Source organism: Esox lucius, chromosome 8, assembly GCF_011004845.1.
Source record: "Esox lucius isolate fEsoLuc1 chromosome 8, fEsoLuc1.pri, whole genome shotgun sequence".
Classification (NCBI taxonomy): Eukaryota; Metazoa; Chordata; class Actinopteri; order Esociformes; family Esocidae; genus Esox; species Esox lucius.
This window is the reverse complement of record NC_047576.1, coordinates 8856459-8879706: the sequence shown is the minus strand read 5'-3', so window position 1 is coordinate 8879706 and position 23248 is coordinate 8856459. Positions and strand designations below refer to the sequence as shown.

Here is a 23248-nt window from a genome sequence, read left to right as displayed (position 1 = left end):
CGGCCTCTTATTGCTACCTGTCCCAACTTTTTTGGAATGTGTAGCTCTCATGAAATCCAAAATGAGCCAATATTTGGCATGACATGACTTTTTTGGAATCGGGTTTGTAATTTATTTTTCAGATAAGCCCAGGGCACCCTAAGGAATCATCAGTGCTCCTAGGTTGGGAACTGTGTGGTGACCAGTGTTAAAAAAATGTGTGGGAACATAATTGTCAGGTTACAGTCTTTGTGGGGATGTCTGGTCTCCACATATTTTAAACAATGACCCGAGATTTATACAAAGTCTCCTCCTCTCCTTCCTTTACCGAACAAGAACAGAATAATACTAGTCCGCATGGAAAATGAGTGGGTTATGGGAGGGGCAGTTCTGCTAGTGTGTAAAACGATTATGAGGAGACTACAATGCAAACTAGACAGACCAGCAAGGATTAAGGAAGTTATAATGGGTAATATATCAGGCGCTTGGAGCAATTTTGTAGAAAACTGAAACATTCCCTTAAACATTTCCTACATGTCATTTGGTCATTTTTGCTAGAACAGTAAATATCTTAAAAATGGCTGCTTGAACTCAATTTACTACTATAGTGGGAAGGATGAAACTTTGTATTTATTGGAACAGAGCCTACAGTCAGCTAGGGGTTCTTAAACCTTGGGCCAGGGGCTGGCGCCGGTCCACAGAGGAATGCCTGCCAATCTGTGGCAAATACCTTTATATTAAAAAGTCCCATTGAGAGCATTCATGCTTCCTTCATAGAACCGAAGTTACACACATACAGCAGTGTCCACTATTAAGCGGTTGGCGCATACAAAGTGCTTTAAATTTTTTTACCAAATTTTACTGTAGCTTTTTAACAGCTTGAGCTATCAGTTACTATGACCCCTATACCTAATGACAGTCAGGACTCTCCGTTTCCCTCTATGACGCTTGAAGCCTCTGGTAGACACGTTAACAGGGACTGTTGTAAAATCACAATAAAAAATCATACATGCCTTCTTTTCAATACTCAATGATTACTTAATCTCCCCCTTATAACTGTCCAATGCCGTTTTGATGCATGTCAGTTCATTTTTGTGTTTTATTGAAATTAGTGTATTATACATCTTAGTTTCTGACCCTATAGGATGCTGATCCTAGACACTGTGCATCAATATCTTGTTGCTTGCTATTAGGATTGAAGGCTGGGTGTTTGTATAAAGACTTTGTGATAACTGCAGATGTAAAAATGACTTTATAATTAAGCTTTGAATGTAATTATTTATTTATTTATATGGGAGTATTCTAAAGGCCAAATACACTTTTTATTTAATCACATATTTTATGTAATGTGTCTTAAAATAGAAAATGGAATTGCTTTATACCATAGCATGATGTTCAAACAATTCACCATGTTGGGGTAGTGATATACAGAAATAACGCCATGCCAATATTTTTCCCAGGCAAGCAGTTCCCAGGGGAATAAGGCCATGCTTTGCCGTTCCTGACAAAAACTGTTTGAGACAGTCTGGGTAACACCATAATCGCTCTAGCCTACAGTTCATCGGAGTGAAAAGTTACAAATCCCTTCGTTTGCAGAAAATACAGACTATCAAATCTGGGGTTTTATCTGGTCATCATACCAGAACCGAAATCAGTGGGATTTGTAATGCCACCTTTGATGAGTCATTATAAAAATATGACAAACATTTTAGGCCAATTTTTTAACCGTTTTGTAACGCATAAACTCGTTTTAAGGACTTATGGGCGGGGTGTGAGCTGCCTTTTTGGTGAACCTGGCAACCCTGTGGCACAGGATTTTGTGTCGTGCAGCTAGAACTTGACAGCCACTGCTCCGGAGGCGATCACTCTAAACAAGTAAGTTATTTACCTTCTGAAGATATTTAGCTTAGATAGTTTTATGTGACAGAAAATTCTAATATATATAACTTATTGCATCTTATGACGGTTATTATACGACTTTGTTCTAATTTAATTTCTTGCGAGAGCTTGCACCTCCTGAATCTGGTGCGATGCGATGGATGAAGTGTTATGGTTTGTTAGCAGCTAGCTACTTCTAGCTTTCGCAAATCTAGCATTAGTGTTGCTTACAGACAGCCAGTAGGCACTTCCTGTTGTTGACCAGTATGTGTACTTTCACCAATAGTTATGTTGTGACAGCTCTGGTTTTACATTGTTGTTGTTGTTGTTCAACTATTGTCGCAATTTCGCCATTTCAACGAAAACCTCGAACGCTAACGTTAGCTTGCCAGCTAACCAGTCTGTCATGAAATACAGTACTGTACACCATGTCAACTGAAGTACCTATCAACTGTAACAAAGCTAGCTAGCTGCCGTTCTTCCTGTGTGACTTACAGTTTGTCCTAAAATCCATTGTACTCAAGTTAACGTCAGCTTGCTAGCTAACTTTGAATGTGTGCTTTTCGTGTTGTACCGTTGGCTAGCTAGCTAGCTAGCTAGCTGGCTGGTTATGTTTGAACCCTAGTACATTTTAGCTGGAGTGAAAGTAACCAGAGTGGTAGCACTTAACTAGGGGTGCAGTCTGTTTGGGTTACATTCAACTCGAGTCAAGTACTCTGTGAAATAGGCTATAGGTTAACGAGGATTGAAAGGAAAGCAGGATATTTTCTCAAAGGTACAACCATTTTCGTAATCTAAACACACTGGATCCAAGAGCAGCAGATTATATTGATTTAGTTGGCTAGTTTACCAGCAATTGGCCTTTCAACTGCTTCAACTCAGAGTTGGACTGTAATCGTCCATGTGACAGTTGAGTCATTCAGTTGAAACTGACAGGCTCATGTGTAAGTGTAAAATTTGCCATGGACTGTCAGGTCTAGTTTGAAACAATCACACTATGTGGGTTCCCAATGTAGCTCACATAATAAGAGCATGCAGTGCAAATGTTGTGGTTTTGATTCCCTTGGGGAGACACCTTTAAGTTGCTTTGGTTAAGAGCATCCGCTGATTGCACTACATGTAATAATGTTGACAGCTTTTGTTTCCTGAAAAAATTGTTGCCACATCTGTCCTTTGACAGGGATTCATTTAAATCTGCCAAACATGTTTGAGTCTTAAGAAGCACCGAAAAGTGCTTCTCTAGTAGAAATGCCTGATTTGTAAGTGATGTTGTGGCAACCTTAGCTAAGCCCATGCACAAAATAGTTAATTGAGTTTAACTGTTGGTTTGAGCTGAACTGCCCATGTGTGGTTCATCAAATTAAAACCATTGTTTTCAAGTCATTTAAAAAAAGTGTCAGTTTGTCATATTCATATGTTTATGTTGATGACAAATTGCAACTAACTAGACATTGGCTAAATTGTGACATTTTTCTCAACTCCCTAAATTATAAAACTACAGTCTCTGCTGTGCTCTGTTGAATCTGGTTCACCGACATTCCTTATAGTGTTGCAATGTTGTTCATTTAAAACCTTTGTGTTCATGCTGTTTCTTTATTTGCAATATGTCTGCTCTGCTGACGCACTTGTACATCTAAAAAGCATACATGTGAGTTGCCCCAGTACAGGAAAAAGAGCTACTGCATAAATACTGTAATGCAGGTTTTATTGGATTGAGCTTATAGTTTCCCTGGAATTCACTAGCAGTATCCATTACTAGATTACTGATCTCTGGCTCTATTGTCCGGCTAGTTCGAAGGGGAGAAGTGCTCATGCACACTGTACTGTGGCATCACACCTTCAGTTTTGCAGAACCTCAAGTGTTTATTATAATTTTTTTGGTAATGTGTGTGTAAGTCTTTTTTTATATATACATACACACACACACACACACACACATTTTAATATTGAGGTCTCAACGTGATCTAGGCTAATGTAAATGTAGAACCAAACAATACTGTGGTGTAGGGCTGTTTAATAACGCATGAGCCTACTTGTCATGTTCACTGTTTATTGGAGATGGAGTGTTTCCAGCAGTGCTTGGAGAACAGTTGCTTGCAGGGCCCAAATTCATAAAGCCTATTTAGACTAGGCTACAGCACCTGTAGTGACAACAATTCATTTGAAATTACAGAATTTCTATTCATCTCGGTAACAAATAACTGTCGGGAAAGTGACGTTTGACATGTGACAATTGAAAATGTCACCTGTTTAAACTACAATAGTTTTATTTAGATGAAATAGACTTTTTGCCAGATTTGCTATGCAGATACACTATAAAAAAGAGGTAAATTGGTATTCTAACAGGCAACGTATAAGGCAAAAGATTCAAATGTATTTGACTTATTTCCCAGAGGCAGTGAAGTTGCTGTCACCAATTGCTGTAGCCGTGCAGCTAACCTCGATCTCAGTAGGAATTTAGGATTATGTCAGCCCTCCCTGGTTGTCGGGCTGTAGGCAGAGATTCACTCATTCATTATCTCACAACTGGAAAAGGAGGCCTTATTAAGGAAAAGTAAAAGTTTTGCCCCACCTAATATGACTCAGACTTGCCTGACTGACTTTGCCTATACTGGTCAATTTAAAGGGACAATATTTGTCTTTACTACTAGCATAAAAACAAGCAAAAAAGGTTACATTTACTTGTGATCTCCTTTTACTCACTTTAGACTCCCGCAGTGCTGTCCTTCCCACCCTAAACCACCCTGGACTAGTTACAGCAGTACCCTGGTCTCATTGGGCAAGGGGAAGACTCTGGAGACAAGTCGTGGTATTGTTTAGAGAGAGGAGTCTACAGTGCCCCTTTAATTATTGTCAATGGAAGATTATTGCATGCATATTCTTCTGAATTGTATTACGCTTGGTTAGCTTTTTATGTGATATTAAGTTCATAAAATGTTTTCCTCTGAATCTTTGTATTGTTTGTCCATGCGTTAGCACCAACTCTGCTCTATTAGCCTACTGTAGCACACTTTGTAGTGTTGGCACTGTATTTGTTTAGTGTCCTACCTGATGATCCACTTTTACCCTAATGGGTGTAACGTGTTGCTTAGTTATAGGCTGAAAGGGTAGGGTTAAGAGCTTTTGTTCTATTTGGGCAGTACAAATAGCCAGTTTTACCTGTAATAAGGCAGTGTGTGAAGAGAAACATCTGCGCACAGATCCAGTTTGGCCCGTTACATGACCTCCACGTTGTGCTCATTGCTTTCACATTTCTTTTGGTGGAGCCTAGTCCAGGCTTTAATGTCATACCAAATCACAGTAGCATGTGCAAGGTTTGAATTTCTTTGTTATTATTAATAACCACAAACTGATGAGTCAGAAAGAAAATAGCAAATGTTTGAATCTGAACCAAACCTGTGTAGAAAGTAGTGTACCATCTAGGGCTTTTTTCAGTCCAGACCTATCAAATACCTACAGTCCTGTCTTAAAGTGTAAGAGGCTTTGAAAGATTATATATGCGTCTAATGTTTGCCAAATCGTCCAGTGCAAAATGTAGGCCAAACTTTGTTTCATTCAGTGTACGTAGGGTGTCAGAAATTGGACATTTCTGTGGGGACTGTGCTTTGCGTCCGACAGGGATATAGTCCTATAATCGTTTTTTTACTGACTGTATATAGTTGAGCATTGTGAGATGTTTTTGCATACAGTCCCAGTTCTTTAATTGGGTATCACTGGGATCATTCATTATTTTCCCTCATCTGCAGGCTAATGGATGTAATTGAATGAGTGTGATGGAAGCACATGACTCTCTCAAGCCTCAATGGGAGACAGTGGCTTTTCTGTCAGTATTTGCATTGGTCTGTATGCATGTCTGTGTCTGCATGTGTGCATTCCTCAGTGGGGCCAAGGACCCTTGCCTTAGGTCAGCCTACTTCATGTTTTTATTTGTTGTATTGCTAGTTACATTTGTAGCCGTAAATTGTTTAATTCACAATCACATATTTTAGCCACATTATTTATTTCATTTGAATCCTATTTATTTAAATCTTAATTTCTTTAGTTATCTGGGTGGACTGTATTTGACTGCAATTAGCTGTCTGTATGGTCCGTATAATTACCAGCCTGTTGAGCCATAGTTCAGCAACACAGACATTATAGTAAAGACAGCCTGATATGCTGTGTATTACACGTCAATTTAAGTAGCTGAGGCAAAGTGCACCGCATGAAAATGAATAACCAAAAAGAGAACCTGTAATGAAGAAACATGCAAAGGGGAAACAAACTATCAGGCTCATTACACAGCAAATATGCATTCAAATGTTTTACATTTAACAACAACCCACTTCCTGCATTGTTGTAGTCTACAGTGGCTCTCAAAAGTATTCAACCACCTTTTCCACCTTTTATTGTGTTACGACATAATTAATTCAATTAGGAGTTTTTGCCACAACACAAAAAGTCCACCATGTAAATTAAGTGTCCCAGGCCCTGATGCAGAGAAGCATCCCCATAGCATGATGCTGCCACCAACAGTGCTTACCATTAGGAATGATGTTCTAAGGATGATGTGCAGTGTTAGGCTTCTGCCAAAGTTTGCTCTTAGCATTGTGGCTATAAAGTTCTAATTTGGTCTGATCAGACCATAGAATCGTCTTCCACTTGGTTTCAGAGTCTCCAACATGACTTCTGGCCAACTTTGGCTGAGATTTGATGTAAGGTTGTTTCAACAATGGCTTTGTTTTTTGCCACTCTCTCATGTAGGCCACTTGTAAAAACACCCAGGCTATTTTTGCAGTAGCTCAGTTCTGGAAGAATTACTCCTTGACAGTTGCCTTGGTGGCATTATCGTTACCTTAAAGCATTGCCGATGCCCCTGAAGACCCACCGCCACTGCTGTAAAGTGGGTTGGCAGTGTTCGCTTGGGATGAATTACATCAGCAGGGACTGCATGTCTTTTTTAAATTAAAGAATGTATGGGGCAAAATACAAGGACATACTGCAAGAAAACCTGTATGGACCAAAATCCTAAGCACGAGACGTAAGCAACTTTGCAATGGCATAAAAACAAAAATAGTGATTGTCCTACAGTGATTCAGTTCCTTTCAGAATGTGTGGTACTATTTGAAAATTGCAGTCTGCAAGCATCCAACAAACCTGAACAAGCTGGTGCAAATCTGGGAAGAAGAATTGGCCAAAACCTCTGACACTGCAGAGTTGGCACATGCTTACCGCAAAAGAGGTATCACAGCAAAATCATTCTCTGTCAAATATTAATGTGGGGGTTGATACATTTCAAGCAATGTACTTCTATTTGTTTATTCTTACACATATTTTCAAATATAAAACCAATATATTTTGAACGTTATAGATTTCAAATAAAATATTAAACAGAATAACATTTCAGTGCACCGTTTGTATCTCCGTAATATGATGGAATTGGTCAGGGGTTGGAATACAGTCCGAGGCACTGTGGACCCTGTCTGGGTTTTGTAATGAATTAAAAGCAAATCATTCTATGACTTGAAATCGATTTTTACTCCATAATTGTGTGTCCTGTCAGAGTATCTTGCAGATAAAAGCAATAGGGCATCCGGATAAGCTTGTGGTCATGAGCTTTTGGACAGTAAACAAAAGGTCACCGTTTTAATCTCCAAGTTGAAAAATCCTGTAGTCCTCTCCCTGAGCAAGGCTGTTAACCCTAACTGCCCCCAGGTTGTTGCTTTAAATAAGAATTTTTTTGGTGTAACTTCCTTGGAAAATAAGTGTATTTAAAAAGATTATCTGTGTCAATACCACTGACACTCTGCTTAAACCCCGGCTACCCAAGACCCTTTTAATTTGGTCTTGTCAAGTTATGAGACCCAGCTATTACCCCAAGCTATTTTTTATATTTTTACTTCTCTTTCATTTGTTGTCATGCATTCTTAAATAATTTGACAGTGGATAAAATAGACATTCATCCTTTAAAATCTTCCAAACAAAGGCTTTCTTTGTGAAACTAATCGAGAGGTTTACTCCATTGAGTTTAAAGCTGCTCAGCAAACACTGGGCCTAAGCATAATTTGACTGCGATCATGATATCCATTTCAGATAGCACAGGGCTTTAAGACTCTGTGTAATATCAGGCTTGGGTTTTCTGTCAGCTTAGACTGGATGCCCTCCGCTACACTTTGAAAAGGGGTTTTTTCCGTTCCGCTAATTGGAACATGCAGCTACGGGCCTTTGATGACTCTGCAAATCGATGGGACATTACAAAGGGTCAGTTCTTCCCCGACAGCCTGCTGTAGACAGTGTAGTCTTCAGGCCTACAGGAGGACCTCCAGATGTGCTGACTTGCAATGCGTTTTCCTGTCCAGGCCTGTGGCCCCGGGGTGCTGAGCAGAAGCCAGAACCGCACTGTGCTGCGAGGCAGGGGGACCGCGGGCCTGGCCTCTGGGGCGCCTGACTAACCATGGAGGACAACGCCTCTCTCAGAAAAGTGAGCGGCTCCACCGAGTCAGTGGCCACCGTCACCAGCGAGGAGTTTGAACTTGTGCAGCCGTCCGCCGGAGGGTCCCCCTCTGAGGGCAAGCCCAGACTCAAGGTGGGCAACTGCCGCGACACTCGGTTACACACACGCACACGCACGCACACACACACACACACACGTCAAATGTGACCACTTCATCCTTTCTTCAGATGTCCCACAATGGTAAAGAACAGCTGGAGAGAGCCATGGAGGAGGTGCTGGATGATGAGGTGATGAAGGTGGAGCAGAGTGGAGCTGCAGGAGAGGAAAGAACTGAGACTCAGGGCCCGGTGATCTCCACGTCCCCCCTTCCACACACACGACCCCAGGGCCTGGTGCTGGAACCCACGGAACTCACAGCAGATGGTACTATCGCACACCAAATTAAAATGGTTGTTCTCTTTTTTTTGGTATCTGGGTTAAATTTATTAAGACTTGACCACAATTCAGGTCTGTTGTGTGCTGAAATACAGGAAATGCTAAAGACTGTGATTTAAATAATTACTTTTACATGCTGGTGAGTGTTCCTGCAGTCAACATGCCTGAACAAATTTGGACAATGTTGAGCGACAAATTCTTTTTTTTTATTCAACACATTTGAACATTTCTATGATTTTTTATTTTTTATTTATTTCATATATCAATATGATCACAAGCCGCACCTATTTTGACTGGTTTAATCTTTTATTGGATTATACTGCTGTAGATTATTCACAGGGTTCCCTGCCCAACTAGTTAAATTGGCTAATGCTTAATACTAACCTGAAATTACGAACATCGGTTAAATAAAAGGCTGTGGATCAAATTCTTATCGCCAATCAATCTTTAACATCCCCAGGACTGTTACACTTTAAATGTTACATTTATCAAATTTTTTTTACTGTACTTTTAGATGAAGTCTTAATCAGGAGACTTTATATAAATGTATTTTCAAAAGAATGATCTTCAGTTCAACATCTATTGTGGATATTTGAGACAAACTGGTTTGACCATGGCTTAGCAAGTAGCTGTAGACATCCAGGTGCCTTGGCTGCTCATTGTTTCACATCCTGTTTTTGAGAGCGTACAGTACAGGTTAAGCATGACCCTAGTTTCCTTGCGATGCAAGTGGCTTCCTCATTTGCAACTGGTCAAATTTAGCCATGCTAGTACGGGCTAACTTTATCATTGTGGTTTGCCCCCTCTAATGGCTGCTAAAATCAGCAAAAGCATCAAATTACAGTCATTTAGTCGGTTGTTTTAGTTCAGTTTCCATTGTACTGAGGATTTACGCCGGATTAGGCGACTTCTTCCTTCCACAGCGTTGCCCTTCTGCCCTAACATTTGAAATGTGACTAAGCGTGACCGTTGACCCATTTCCTGTCCGACCCACAGAGGCGTCCCTGTGTCCTTCTGCAGGAAGCACACCAGTCCAGGAGGAGGACAGTGTGCAGTTCAGCAAGCTGTCCTACCTGGGCTGTACGTGGGTGAAGGCCCCCCGCAGTGAGCCGGAGGCCCTGAGAGCCATGACTACCCTGCGGGCAGAGAGCGCCATTCCCATCCCGGTCACCCTTCATGTGCCCAACATACCAGGGGGCTGTGTCAGGTGTGTGTGCGTGTGCGTGCGTCTGCGTGCGTTTTTAGTATAGACTTTAATTGGTTGTGTGTGTATAGAGGCTCTCTCCCAATCTGATCATCCTGTTGCAAACTTCTAGTGTTGTAAAAGACTATCTGTATCTCTGCACCTTACCATTTTGTTTTACCGAAAAGAGGAAATTATGAAATGCTTATGAAATCCCTTTGTCACTTCATTTGTCGGAAAACCTCCAATATAATGTGTGGGAAATGACATGGCCGGTTACCGCAGAGGACTTTTAGTGGCCAGTGTGTGCTGGGTGGGCAGTACCACCTGGATTTGTGTGTGTGCCGCTAAAATATATAAATGGCATAGAATGTGAATCACACACACCGGCGCTGTACCACCCCAAAGCAACGCTGCGCTTGTGTACCAGAACGCCGTAAGAAGAACTTTCTTATAACCCCAAAGAAAAATGTCTGTTGCATTCTGGTCCTTCATCATCAGTCGCAAAATGTCAACCAGTTTTATGTTCCTGCAATGACAGTAGACAAAGCACAATCCTAAATCTAAAATGTATAGGTACAGTTGTAAGGCACCTTTTTTAAAGAGAGTTTGCCTGGCTAATGTCCTGTCCCCGGTCTCTCCTGCCTTAGAATCGTGGACCAAGCATCGGGCACAGAAATTGCCTCTTTTCCCATCTACAAGGTGCTGTTCTGCGCACGGGGGCGTGAGGGCTCCATCGAGAGTGATTGCTTCTCCTTCACAGAGAGCTATCGCAGCTCGGAGGACTTCCAGATTCACGTCTTCTCTTGCCATATCAAGGAAGCTGTGAGTCTCTTCTGAAGGCATTACATTCTATTGTATTTCCTTCATTTCTGTGTGTTGTCTGGTTACTCATGTACAGGGAACAATTTACATCGATATGGTTAACGTACCCTGGATTTTAGTTAAATGAATCAAGGTTCAAGCATCACTTTTTTTTTTTTTAGAAGCCCTGGTAGAGTACCAAGGTCGGGCGCTCTTAGATTAGTGTGAATGTAGAGCTTCCGTTTCAACCGATGGCTAGAGAGGTTCAGTTTTATACCCCCCCCCCCCCTCCACTCTCCATGTACAGGTGAGCAGGATCCTCTACAGTTTCTCCACAGCGTTCCGACGCTCCTCCAAGCAAGCCCCTGATGTGAGGGACTCCGCCCTGCCCCAGTCCCCTGACAGTGACCTGTTCAGCTTTGCCGTCGCCCTGGAGGTGCGTGAGGACGACGGCAAGGGCAACTACAGGTGAGCGTGTGACCACTCTCGCGCGCGTTCAGAAGGGCCACCCTCAAGCCAACGACTCATCCGTTTGTCCGTCTCCCCTCAGCCCGGTTCCTAAGGACCGAGATAAGTTCTACTTCAAGCTGCGACAGGGCGTGCACAAGAAGGTTGTGGTCACGGTCCAGCAGATGAGCAACAAGGAGCTTGGCATTGAGAGGTGAGGATCTGCTGCTGTGAGGGGGGTCTGACACCCAGGGCCAGAACACAGACTATGGATTTGTAAATGAATGCAACCAGACAACCATGGGGAAAAGCTCAAGTCAGTGCAGTACAGCGTAGATTTGCTACAATTGACTTTGTGTTTTGCAGACAGTCGCTGCTATGCAATTTCTTTTTAATTGTTTTATGTACAGTCATTGCCTGGAAGAAAAAGCATTGCGCCAACAGAAGTGTGTACATACGTGAACACTGGAGGAACTAGAAAGACATGTTTTTTCCTGTTCCCTATCTAAGCCAGGGCTAAAGTTGTGATTTTTTATTTTTTTGCTTGATTGGGTAAGAGGTTTTAAGCAGCACAGCGGTTTAACTAATTTTACTAGCCCAGGTTTCTCACACAGCCTTCCTTCCTTCCTGTCTTTACTGTGTTCTGTGGAAGGCAACACAACTTGTATATAATTGTTTCCAGCATCAAACATCCTTTTACACTTAAATCGTCTTTTATCTGTGACTGTATCGTTCTGCCTACTTCAACCCAGGTATCTTACCTACACAAAATGTAACTTCACGTTGATGGAAAGGCCATGTAATAAGTTGATATTTGATCAAACAAGTCATACAGACTCCTCAGATTGATATTGGGTATTTTCACAGCAACCACTTGATGGCGCACTGGTCATAAGAAGCACACTGTTCCGTGCCATAGTTAAATTTGGATTCCTAGTGTGTATAAATAGACCTTTATAAATTCACCCACACCCGCATGCAGTGGGAGTCTACAGGATTCTGATTTTGGTGACTGTGTTACCACCCCGAAGACTGGACTAGAATAACACCCTGACTGGACTGGACACTGTGTGCGACAGTTGCAAAATATATGCTATTTATTCAGTAGTGGGGAGAGAAAAAAATGTACTTACACATGTAGTCACACAGGCATGGCTAGGGATGCACTGATACCCATAACAGTATTGGGTTATTGGGGCGATACTGGGCTCATGTACCCGTACTCCTAGAAATATGCCGATGCCACGTCATGAGAACATAAAGTGAAACTCGATGGTTGTCGCCTCTGGCTGCATAAGTATAGAATATAGAACTCTGGTCGACCAGGACGACGGAGATGTCAGCAATGACACAAGTAGAGCGCAAGCTCTGCTAAATTGAGGAGAGGAAAGGACAAACACTAATTTAACCCAAGCAATTTGGTCAAACATCATTAGGTACAACACAGCGCAGAGTTCAATGGGTATAATGCTAGCAGCGCAGAACCACAACAACAGCTAACTTTGCAGAACCACAACAACAGGTAACTCCAACACTGGAAAAGCGAAAATGTCCAGAGACAGCCCGCGGGCATAAAAGAATGAAAGTAAAATATTTGATGATTCATATAAAGGTATCCATCGTCTAAGCGACAACTCAAGGTAAGAAGCTTGTGTTAAACTGACTAACATTTCTTATGAAGTTTACTTCCACCACAAATAGCATCAATGAATTGTATGGCTTTTGACACTGACCGTTTTAATAGCTTATTAGCCTGTAATAGGCCTACTAGTGTCTTACTACTTGGAATAGTCATAAGAATTGAGCAATTGCTAGCGAGACTGAAGACGAACTTTACACTGATAAAGCTATTTCATTTCATGGCACAACAACGTTTGTTTTTCTTTCATTCGTGAATGACATTAATACAATAACTTCAATAGGTGACAATAACTGATTTTTTCTTTTGTCAAGTGAAAAGACCAGAACCCTGTCCACAACATGTCTCTAGGGGACAAAACCTTTTTTTACAGACAAAATCCTACTTAGTGCAGCTTTGAGTACATGGTATAAGTACTCGTACTCGGTCTGAAGAAAAGAGGTCTCGGCCGGTGTAGACAATGGTGTTAGGTGGTGGTGAAGTTTGTCTGGCTGATATTGGGACTGTGAAATATTATATTTGTGAAGCGAATTTCTAATAATTCTACACGTTTTGCCATGGGGCAGAGAAAGTTTTAAAGCACATTTGAAGTCTGCTGTGGGTCTGACAGAAATGCTCAATGTTTAACCAAATCTCCTGCAATTCAACACATTTGACCACATTGTGTCGCATCATGATTTTTTGGGGGGTGTTTTTATCCTTTATTTGACACAAAAGTGTGGAAAAACATAGTAGACATTTTGCTAAAATAGTAATATACAGCTCTGTAAAAAATAAAGAGACCACTGCACCTTTTTCTTTCCTTTCCAAAAAAGTGGAAAAGGTGAGTTTTGAGTGAGGAAAAGAAGGGTTAAAATTAAGAGACCACTGAAAATTTAAGCCTTCTCTTCCTCTCTCAAAACTTTCCTTTTCAGCTTTTTTGGAAAGGAATGGGGAAAAAAGTTGCAGTGGTCTCTTAATTTTTTCCGGAGTTGTAAAGTTATATATTACATCCAGGGACTCTAAGCAAAGACCTCTAATGAAACTAAATGATGCCCAAACCTTTTGCAATATGACATGATAATAGATGACTTGCACTGTTTTCATCATCTATTGACCTGTGCTCCTCTACAGATGTTTTGGAATGTTGCTGAGCCCAGGTCAGAAGGTTCGGAACAGTGACATGCATCTCCTAGACATGGTGAGCTGATGGTTTCATTCTGTCATTTCATGACAGAAACTGCTGTCCGTTTTGTATTTCCTCTGTATGAACCATCATGACACCTGCAATTCTTTCTGTGAATTTGGCTTCAATGCACCGTTAAGGGTGTAATTTGTAGGATTTTAACTGGAATTAAATAGTAAATAAACAAGTTGTACTGAAAATGTGTTATTTGGTGTTTGATTATGATTCCTTAGCTCTATGCAAACCCATTGGTCATGATTGAGTGTAGTTCCTCAGTATGTTTCTATTCTGCCCATGTGAAGGAGTCCATGGGAAAGAGCTCTGACGGAAAGTCGTATGTGATCACGGGCACATGGAACCCCAATATGGCTGCCTTCCAGGTGTTGAATGAAGACACACCTAAAGGTGAGGCCAAACCCTGAGCCATGTCACTAGCCTGTCGTACTGCAGCATGCCAAGTCACTAGCCTGTCGTACTGCAGCATGCCGTGTCGCTAGCCTGTCGTACTGCAGCATGCCGTGTCGCTAGCCTGTCGTACTGCAGCATGCCGTGTCGCTAGCCTGTCGTACTGCAGCATGCCGTGTCGCTAGCCTGTCGTGCTGCAGCATGCCGTGTCGCTAGCCTGTCGTGCTGCAGCATGCCGTGTCGCTAGCCTGTCGTACTGCAGCATGCCGTGTCGCTAGCCTGTCGTACTGCAGCATGCCGTGTCGCTAGCCTGTCGTGCTGCAGCATGCCGTGTCGCTAGCCTGTCGTGCTGCAGCATGCCGTGTCGCTAGCCTGTCGTGCTGCAGCATGCCGTGTCGCTAGCCTGTCGTGCTGCAGCATGCCGTGTCGCTAGCCTGTCGTGCTGCAGCATGCCGTGTCGCTAGCCTGTCGTGCTGCAGCATGCCGTGTCGCTAGCCTGTCGTGCTGCAGCATGCCATGTCGCTAGCCTGTCGTACTGCAGCATGCCGTGTCGCTAGCCTGTCGTGCTGCAGCATGCCGTGTCGCTAGCCTGTCGTGCTGCAGCATGCCGTGTCGCTAGCCTGTCGTGCTGCAGCATGCCGTGTCGCTAGCCTGTCGTGCTGCAGCATGCCGTGTCGCTAGCCTGTCGTGCTGCAGCATGCCGTGTCGCTAGCCTGTCGTGCTGCAGCATGCCGTGTCGCTAGCCTGTCGTACTGCAGCATGCTGTGTCGCTAGCCTGTCGTACTGCAGCATGCCATGTCGCTAGCCTGTCGTACTGCAGCATGCCGTGTTGCTAGCCTGTCGTACTGGAGCGTGTCATTGTAATTTTAAAAGTTTCTCCAGGCAAATTATGATTTTTATGGCTCTCTTTCATCAATTCCAATGTATTACTTTGCACAGAAGTCTTTAGCAGAATAACAGAATAAATGGAAATTCCAGTGCTATTAAAGTGTTGATCTTACTGTTGTCAACGTAGCATAAATGCTAAATAATACGGCAACTTATGGAACTTCAATTATGGTAATGGCAAGTGGATGGCACTAACCTCCTACTTTTTAGGCCGTTAGTTGTTTTCCCCTGCTGTATGAAGTCTAATAGAATAACACTTATTGTTGTTTGAATATGTTTTGGCCACTAGCAGTGTTCAGCCTCAGTGGTTATCAGGGTCAGACACAGAAAAAGGCCATGTGGTTGCCTACTGATGCTGAGCTTTTCTTTTCTGGCAAAATGTAGCTAATGGTCCTGTCCAGGTGGTTGCAGGCTTGACCTATATAGGTAACTTAAAATGATCTGTTCCACTGAACCAACATATATGTGTATAAAATGAGGTGTGTTCATATCATTATCAAGTGGAACAATGCATTTTTTTACTGCTAAAGTGTGCAAAGACTTGTTTAAACTGTCACATTCTTCGTCTGCTATTTAGCAGATCCTCTTATCTAAACGCTACTTCAGGAGTAGCCATGGATTAAATGCTTTGCTTAAGGACACAACCACAGGTTTTTGCCTGGTTGGCTCTGGTTTTGCTCTAACCAATGCTCAAATACACTAACCACTGGGTTTTATCCTGTATCTGCTGTCGTAAAGTCACTCCCTCTAACATTTGATTCAGTCTCTTTCCTTAGAGGGGAGGCAACATGCTATGTGGTATTACATTTTTCTCCTTTTTGTCACATGCAACCAAATGGGCTATCTGGAAACATCGTTGGTTTGGAGACTTTGCTGTATGTTGGACCTTAGTGTTATGCGCAGTTAGACACCTGTGTGTGGCACAGGACCTTGCCTCACTGAACAGATTATTCTCAACAAATTAGCAGCGCTGCCAAGTTGCTGATTCAGAAGTCAGGAGAGTTTGACTTGAACCTATACAGCAGCTTGGCAAAGCGGACCAGCCCAGGGGAGTTAGGTAGTTTAAACTACAAAGCCACACTTCCTCCGCAAAGAAAGCAGACCATTCATATGAATGTTTCCACACAGGCAGAAATGGAACTACGTAGTGATGGCAACTAGCAGCCGAACATGCGTGTAGACATTGGATAACATGATATAAGTTACCATGCGGACTGGGATATGTTTAGGAAGATCTCTGGGGAGATTATCAGTGACTTCCTGGAATCTGGCATCAGGCTTATCCATGAATGTACAGAGGGCGCGAACCCTGGTACAGTGGCTAATAAAACATCCAAATAAGAACCTTGGGAAAGATCGCAGCGTTCATTCACCGTTGGAACCTTATACCGTCGCATTTAAAACGATAAGGGCGCAGACACGGCTGGGTGCAAACAGGCCAGCCGTGACCTTCACAAAGCAATCAAAGAGACAAAAGGTCAGCATAAGGACAAATGAGTCACGACTCAGTGGGTCAGACGTGAGGAGAATGCGGCAGGTCCTTGAGACAATAGCGGATTGTAATGGGGAATACCTGCGACGTCGCGGTCGCAGACGTCCCGTTCCCAAGACGAGCTGAACACGTCTATACCGGCTTGGAGGAAAACGCCGACCCTACATCAAAGGGGCGTTCTGCCAGTGTGGACAGTGAGTGTGAACATGTTCTCTTTGGACACCGCAAGTAGGAATTTCAAGCAGGTTAACATTTGCCAAGCTGCTGTCCCAGACAGCATATATAGTTGTGTCCTCTGAGCATCCGCAGATCAATGAGCAGTAGTGTTCACGGTCATGTTGAACTTCTCCATTTCCTTCTCCAGTGTGGTTGGGAGAGGAAAACCAAATGCTGTTTATAGACCTCATGGCTTTCAATACCATGGTGGCCTCAACCTTTCATCTGAACGGTGCCCTGCGCAACTGTAGATTTTGACCTTCTGACTGACAGACAGGTGCTGGTAGGCAACATAATCTTCACCAAGAGACTGGAAAAAAATGTCTAGATGGTCACCAGCTGACTGTTAGACCGTTAAACTAACTGCATCTACCCCGCTGACTGTTAGACCGTTAAACTAACTGCATCCACCCCGCTGACTGTTAGACCGTTAAACTAACTGCATCTACCCCGCTGACTGTTAGACCGTTAAACTAACTGCATCTACCCCGCTGACTGTTAGACCGTTAAACTAACTGCATCTTCCCCCTGTTAGGCTGTAAAACAGTGCTTCGACCCCTGGACCTTTAGACACTAACTAATCTGCTTTATACCCCCTGACTGTTAGACTGTTTAACTAATCTGCCTTCAACAGTGTTTTAGAGCTGCTGTTCCATGTACATTAGGAACACTGGTCACTTTACATTTATTGATGTCCATTTCAATTCCAAAAATGCTATACTGTATTTCTAACTGTCTTTTAGTTACTTAATATTATCAACCTCTTGGACAACTCATGTTGCCATATTGTGTATTTTCTTTAACTTTTTTTGTGCTGGAACAATAAAGCGTTGCCAGAACATTTCTAAATGTTTCTTTCAACTTCACTTCAATAGTGTGAAATAGCCTCTAACTGTAGACACAAGGCTTTGATTCAACACTATGTAGTGTAGAACCATTCCTTTAAACCAAACTGCTTACTTAATGGCAGAACTGGCAGAGACCAGACTTTTAAAAACAATGGCCCTAGTGGTCTCAACTGAATAAATCCTTCTTTGTTGTCAGCGATTTGGCACACCGAAAAAGTAGTTCTGTGGAATCTGAAGCTTGAAGGGATTCTGTTTCCTAAAACATCTATCTAAACCAACATTTTATGCTTGACTTTATCGTAATTGGAATCTATTTTTAGATTATTCTTTACAAGGCCATGTTGTAGACTTTTGTTAATTACAATAATAAAACCTTCTCACTGTGAAATGGGTAATTTTTTTCCCCCACTGTTTCACAGCTCAACGATTATTATCTGTTCTTTTTTATTTTCATGCAAAAAAAATATTCTCACCCTACAAATGGGTTATGGCGAGATCTGTTACCTTAGACTTCACTTTTTCTATTAGATGAAACTGCATGGTGCTAGGGCAGTCACTGTGCTTCATGCTGTGACTTGGAATGCAGTCTTTTAGAATATCAGTAATTCATAGATATTGAAAAATACGCCTGTATGTTGTTCTTTTGGTGCATATAAACTCAATTATAAATGCGATAATGGATTTAATTTTAAAAAAAAAATTCAGTCAATTTGCAGATTTAACATACTCTTAAGGACACTGACAGATTTTTCTCCTCACATTTGAACCTGTGACCCCTGGTTAGTTGTCCAGCACTAATCTGCCATCCTCTAGTCTCTTTCTCTGGCAATGTTGATGTTTGAGAGTCTGTGTGCTCTTTTCTCTAGAATGATCATGTCAGAGGTAGAATCCAATCCTTTCTGATATTTTTATACTACTGTGTGTATGTATATGCTTCAATTGTGCAAATGAATGTTGGGAGGTTTCCATTCCTTTATATCGTCCTGTCCTGGGATTTACAATATTACATAAAGTAAAAGATTAGGCTACTAGCAATGTCCCATGGAGGCTTCTTGCTAATGGACAAACTGTTTTGAAACACAGGCTGTCCAGCTCATTATCTTCGACTAATCTAACTAATCGCTAGCTATTTCTTGTGTGAATTTGCATGGTTATGCTAGTTCCTAGACTGTGACAAAACAAGTAAAATATAATCCAGTTATACATAGTCACGGTCTCCTTTATTAGGTACACCTGTTTAGTAACTGGTCGAACCCCCATTTTGCATTAATCTTCTTTAGGGTTAGATGCGTTGCTCATTCACAGATTTTCGTCTTTCTGTCAGTTTGAACTTGTCTGGACGTTCTCCTCTGACCCCTCATTAATTAGGTGATTTCGCCCTCTGAATTGCTGCTCGGTGGATGTTTTTTGTTTATTGCACAGTTCTCTGTAAACTCGAGAGACTATAGTGTGTGAGAATACTAGAAAGTCAGTTGTTTTTGAGAAGCTGGAACCACCACGTCTGGCAGCAACAATAGCAGTGGGGTGATATGGTTGTCCTTGTTTAATAGAGTTGTTTTTTCTGCTGCACCGTGAGGTTGATTCATTCTCTCTGGCTTGGTCAAAACTACAGCCTGATGGGAGCTCTACATCTTTTTCAAATTATGTTCAAACTATCGAAGGTGTGATTTTCAAAATGGCAGTAATAGTTTTTACAGATTTTTGGTGACCTATTTTTTTTGTTGTTGTTGAAATTACCAAGCAATGGGTGCTTTGATGATTGAAAATTGCTATGAAATCACTGCTATGCATTCAGGATATGGTGGTTGGCTTTCAACCAGAAAAACAGGATGGCCCATTGCTAACAGTGAATGGAGAAACGCAATACATTTAAAACGTTATTGGCATATACATGTTAATACCATATTAATGTACTGATATTTGGTAGATGGAGCAGCTGTTCCATGACCCCACCCCTCCAGTGTGTGACCTTGTCCCATCTTTGTGCTGGGTCTCTCTTCAGACAAGCAGGTGTACATGACCGTGGCTGTGGACTTGGTGGTGACGGAAGTTGTGGAGCCGGTGCGCTTCCTACTAGAGACCCTAGTGCGCGTCTACCCAGCCAACGAGCGCTTCTGGTATTTCAGCCGCAAGGCCTTCAGCGAGACCTTCTACCTCAAACTCAAACAGGTACCTGTATATGATAGTCCATCCCGTTCATCATGGGCTATGGGCGATATCCCTGCAGGTAATCAGAACTACAAGGGCCATCTCGGTCACTGATGGGCGGGAGCAAAAGCTCAGTATAGCTTAAAGGTATTTGTTGAGGTCACAAAATTCACCTGAATGTTTTACTAAAAATTTGTTTGTAAGACAGGAGTTTTCCATTTGGGTACAAACCAGTGCTAATTAAATGGTTATGAACAGGTAGGCTCATTCCCTCAATTGATCCTATAGTATTCAAGAATGTAGCCAGAGTGAAAATTGACTAAGGAAAAGTAGATAGACCCTCAGTTTCATCGGGTCATCGAATTTCGCTGGCAATTAACCTGGTTGCAGTGCATTTGCAGGAACTTGCCTGTCTGACTGTTGCACCCATATCATTGATGTCAACCAATTTATTTAACACAAGTGTGCCTGTAACTGTAGATAACATTAAGTTCATTATAAAGAAACAAGATGGTAAAGTGATTGAACCTTCTAGATTGTTCCCTTACTGTAGCAATTCAAATGAATAGTGCGCTATCCTTATTGTTGGGGGTAGCATGCAATGTCTTTGACTACTTAGCATTTTATATTATTATTGAACCACCATTTATTCTGCCAGTAATGCCATTCTCTGTAAAGTAAAGTTTAGGCAAATAGTCTATATTTAAAACCTCATACAATTGGTATTTATATATTGCTATACACTCACCTAAAGGATTATTAGGAACACCTGTTCAATTTCTCATTAATGCAATTATCTAATAAACCAATCACATGGCAGTTGCTTCAATGCATTTAGGGGTGTGGTCCTGGTCAAGACAATCTCCCGAACTCCAAACTGAATGTCAGAATGGGAAAGAAAGGTGATTTAAGCAATTTTGAGCATGGCATGGTTGTTGGTGCCAGACGGGCCGGTCTGAGTATTTCACAATCTGCTCAGTTACTGGGATTTTCACACACAACCATTTCTAGGGTTTACAAAGAATGGTGTGAAAAGGGAAAAACATCCAGTATGCGGCAGTCCTATGGGCGAAAATGCCTTGTTGATGCTAGAGGTCAGAGGAGAATGGGCCAACTGAGCCACAACACGCACAACCTTGAGGCGGATGGGCTACAACACCCCACCGGGAACCACTCATCTCCACTACAAATAGGAAAAAGAGGACACAATTTGCACAAGCTCACCAAAATTGGACAATTGAAGACTGGAAGAATGTTGCCTGGTCTGATGAGTCTCAATTTCTGTTGAGACATTCAGATGGTAGAGTCAGAATTTGGCGTAAACAGAATGAGAACATGGATCCATCATGCCTTGTTACAACTGTGCAGGCTGGTGGTGGTGGTGTAATGGTGTGGGGGATGTTTTCTTGGCACACTTTAGGCCCCTTAGTGCCAATTGGGCATTGTTTAAATGCCACGGCCTACCTGAGCATTGTTTCTGACCATGTCCATCCCTTTATGACCACCATGTACCCATCCTCTGATGGCTACTTTCAGCAGGATAATGCACCATGTCACAAAGCTCTAATCATTTCAAATGGGTTTCTTGAACATGACAATGAGTTCACTGTACTTAAATGGCCCCCACAGTCACCAGATCTCAACCCAATAGAGCATCTTTGGGATGTGGTGGAACGGGTGCTTCGTGCCCTGGATGTGCATCCCACAAATCTCCATCAACTGCAAGATTCTATCCTATCAATATGGGCCAAGATTTCTAAAGAATGCTTTCAGCACCTTGTTGAATCAATACCACGTAGAATTAAGGCAGTTCTGAAGGCGAAAGGGAGTCAAACACAGTATTAGTATGGTGTTCCTAATAATCATTTAGGTGAGTGTATTTGAGGTATTTTATAAATATTATTATTGTTTGCTAATGCCTGTAAAGCACCTAAAAGGCTGTTCCAATTTAAAGGCATCGATGTATTTTAAAGACTTGATTATTTCCTGTAAATAAGTCTATACAGGGGATAGTATATAATCAAGGCATGATTATATACTATAAATTAGTCAATATACAGAAGGTAACCCATTTTGTTTGGTTCTCTGTGTATATAATGAAGTTCTAATGCGTTTTAGTGCTGGGACACTATATAACAAACCAGTACAAGTACAAAATCATGATTTATTTTTTATAGGGTACTTATTGTCTGACATTGTGCTCCAATAACCTTTTGGCTATTGTCTGAAACTGTATATAAAACTATATACAGTTTCGTTGTTCACTGTAAATGCATCACAGATGTGGCTCAGAATTCTCACAATATTATAGTTTCCGCTTAACTTTTGCTCAGTAACATAAAACATTGGTTGTAGCTTTTCTCACTTTGATTATATTTCTGTTTCATTATAAGGAGCTCATAGACTTGGCTTTGCCAGCAAGTTGGGTATTTTTTATTTTTATGTCATGGCCCAGTGGCCTGTTCACAAAGTCTCCACAACCCATCAGCAGTTGGGAAAACCTATTTTAAACCATATCCAAGGTGTTGCAATCTAACTGAAACAGGCATTCTTGGACAAGCGAAGGTCCTCAATTGCTTGTATTTTTTTTCTGAGAAAAAAAATACTGTACTTGTCTTACAAACTCTGAGAGATTAGTGTGTCATATTGTTGTCTTCTGTGTACTACTTCATTTGACTCTGTGTAGACGCATGAAGAAGGAAAAAGGATTCCCCTTGATAAGAGCTTCACTTTCTGTGTTATTTTGACCTCTGCGTTACAATGGGATTGTCACACTGAGGTCAAAATAATACTGTAAATGATGCTGTTATCGGTGGCTACATACAGTTTGTGCTTTCATCTTAAGCGGTGTAGGTGAGCCAACCACACAGCCCAGCACAATAAAGTGGCCATCTGAGTTTGGGAAAATATTTTATAAGCTAGGTTATAAACACAGAGTGTTGATTAAGAAAATCTACACAGTGACTGGTTTGGGACTTTAATTAGTGAGAATTCATGTCATGTCCATGTCGGTTTTGGCGTGTTTTTATGTGAACACAAACTTCTATTTGGTGCTGGAGGAACAACTCCAGTTGTTTCTTTAGTATATATATTTTTTTCTCTAAGAATCGGTGCCCCCTTCGGGGACTCTACTTCCACGGGCACCTCCGCACTACAACTAAATTAATTAGTTTAGACGGAGCAGTAACTGCCTTTTCTTTCCCGAGTCCGTGCAGCATCCTGGTAGTTCACCCCTGAGCTGCTGCCGAACACACTAGAGGCAGCCAAGACTTGCAAGGGAGATGGGGT

General features: G+C 41.9%; 1 protein-coding gene across 4 annotated transcripts in view; it reads left to right on the top strand.

The window, feature by feature from the left end:
• Positions 1-1747: 1747 nt before the first annotated feature.
• The window catches only part of rabgap1l (RAB GTPase activating protein 1-like), a 113324-nt gene continuing 91823 nt past the window's right edge, over positions 1748-23248 (top strand). For 3 of the 4 annotated variants that reach the window (XM_010871393.5, XM_029121565.2, XM_029121564.2), the window contains exons 1-10: positions 1748-1854; positions 8196-8422; positions 8518-8713; positions 9722-9932; positions 10559-10733; positions 11020-11180; positions 11263-11373; positions 13912-13978; positions 14266-14368; positions 19815-19981. In XM_010871393.5, the coding sequence (XP_010869695.3) occupies positions 8291-8422; positions 8518-8713; positions 9722-9932; positions 10559-10733; positions 11020-11180; positions 11263-11373; positions 13912-13978; positions 14266-14368; positions 19815-19981 (1323 nt within the window). In that variant the 5' untranslated portion in view covers positions 1748-1854; positions 8196-8290. The remainder of the gene's footprint in view (positions 1855-8195; positions 8423-8517; positions 8714-9721; positions 9933-10558; positions 10734-11019; positions 11181-11262; positions 11374-13911; positions 13979-14265; positions 14369-19814; positions 19982-23248) is intronic. The other variant, XM_029121563.2, reaches the window with a different exon arrangement.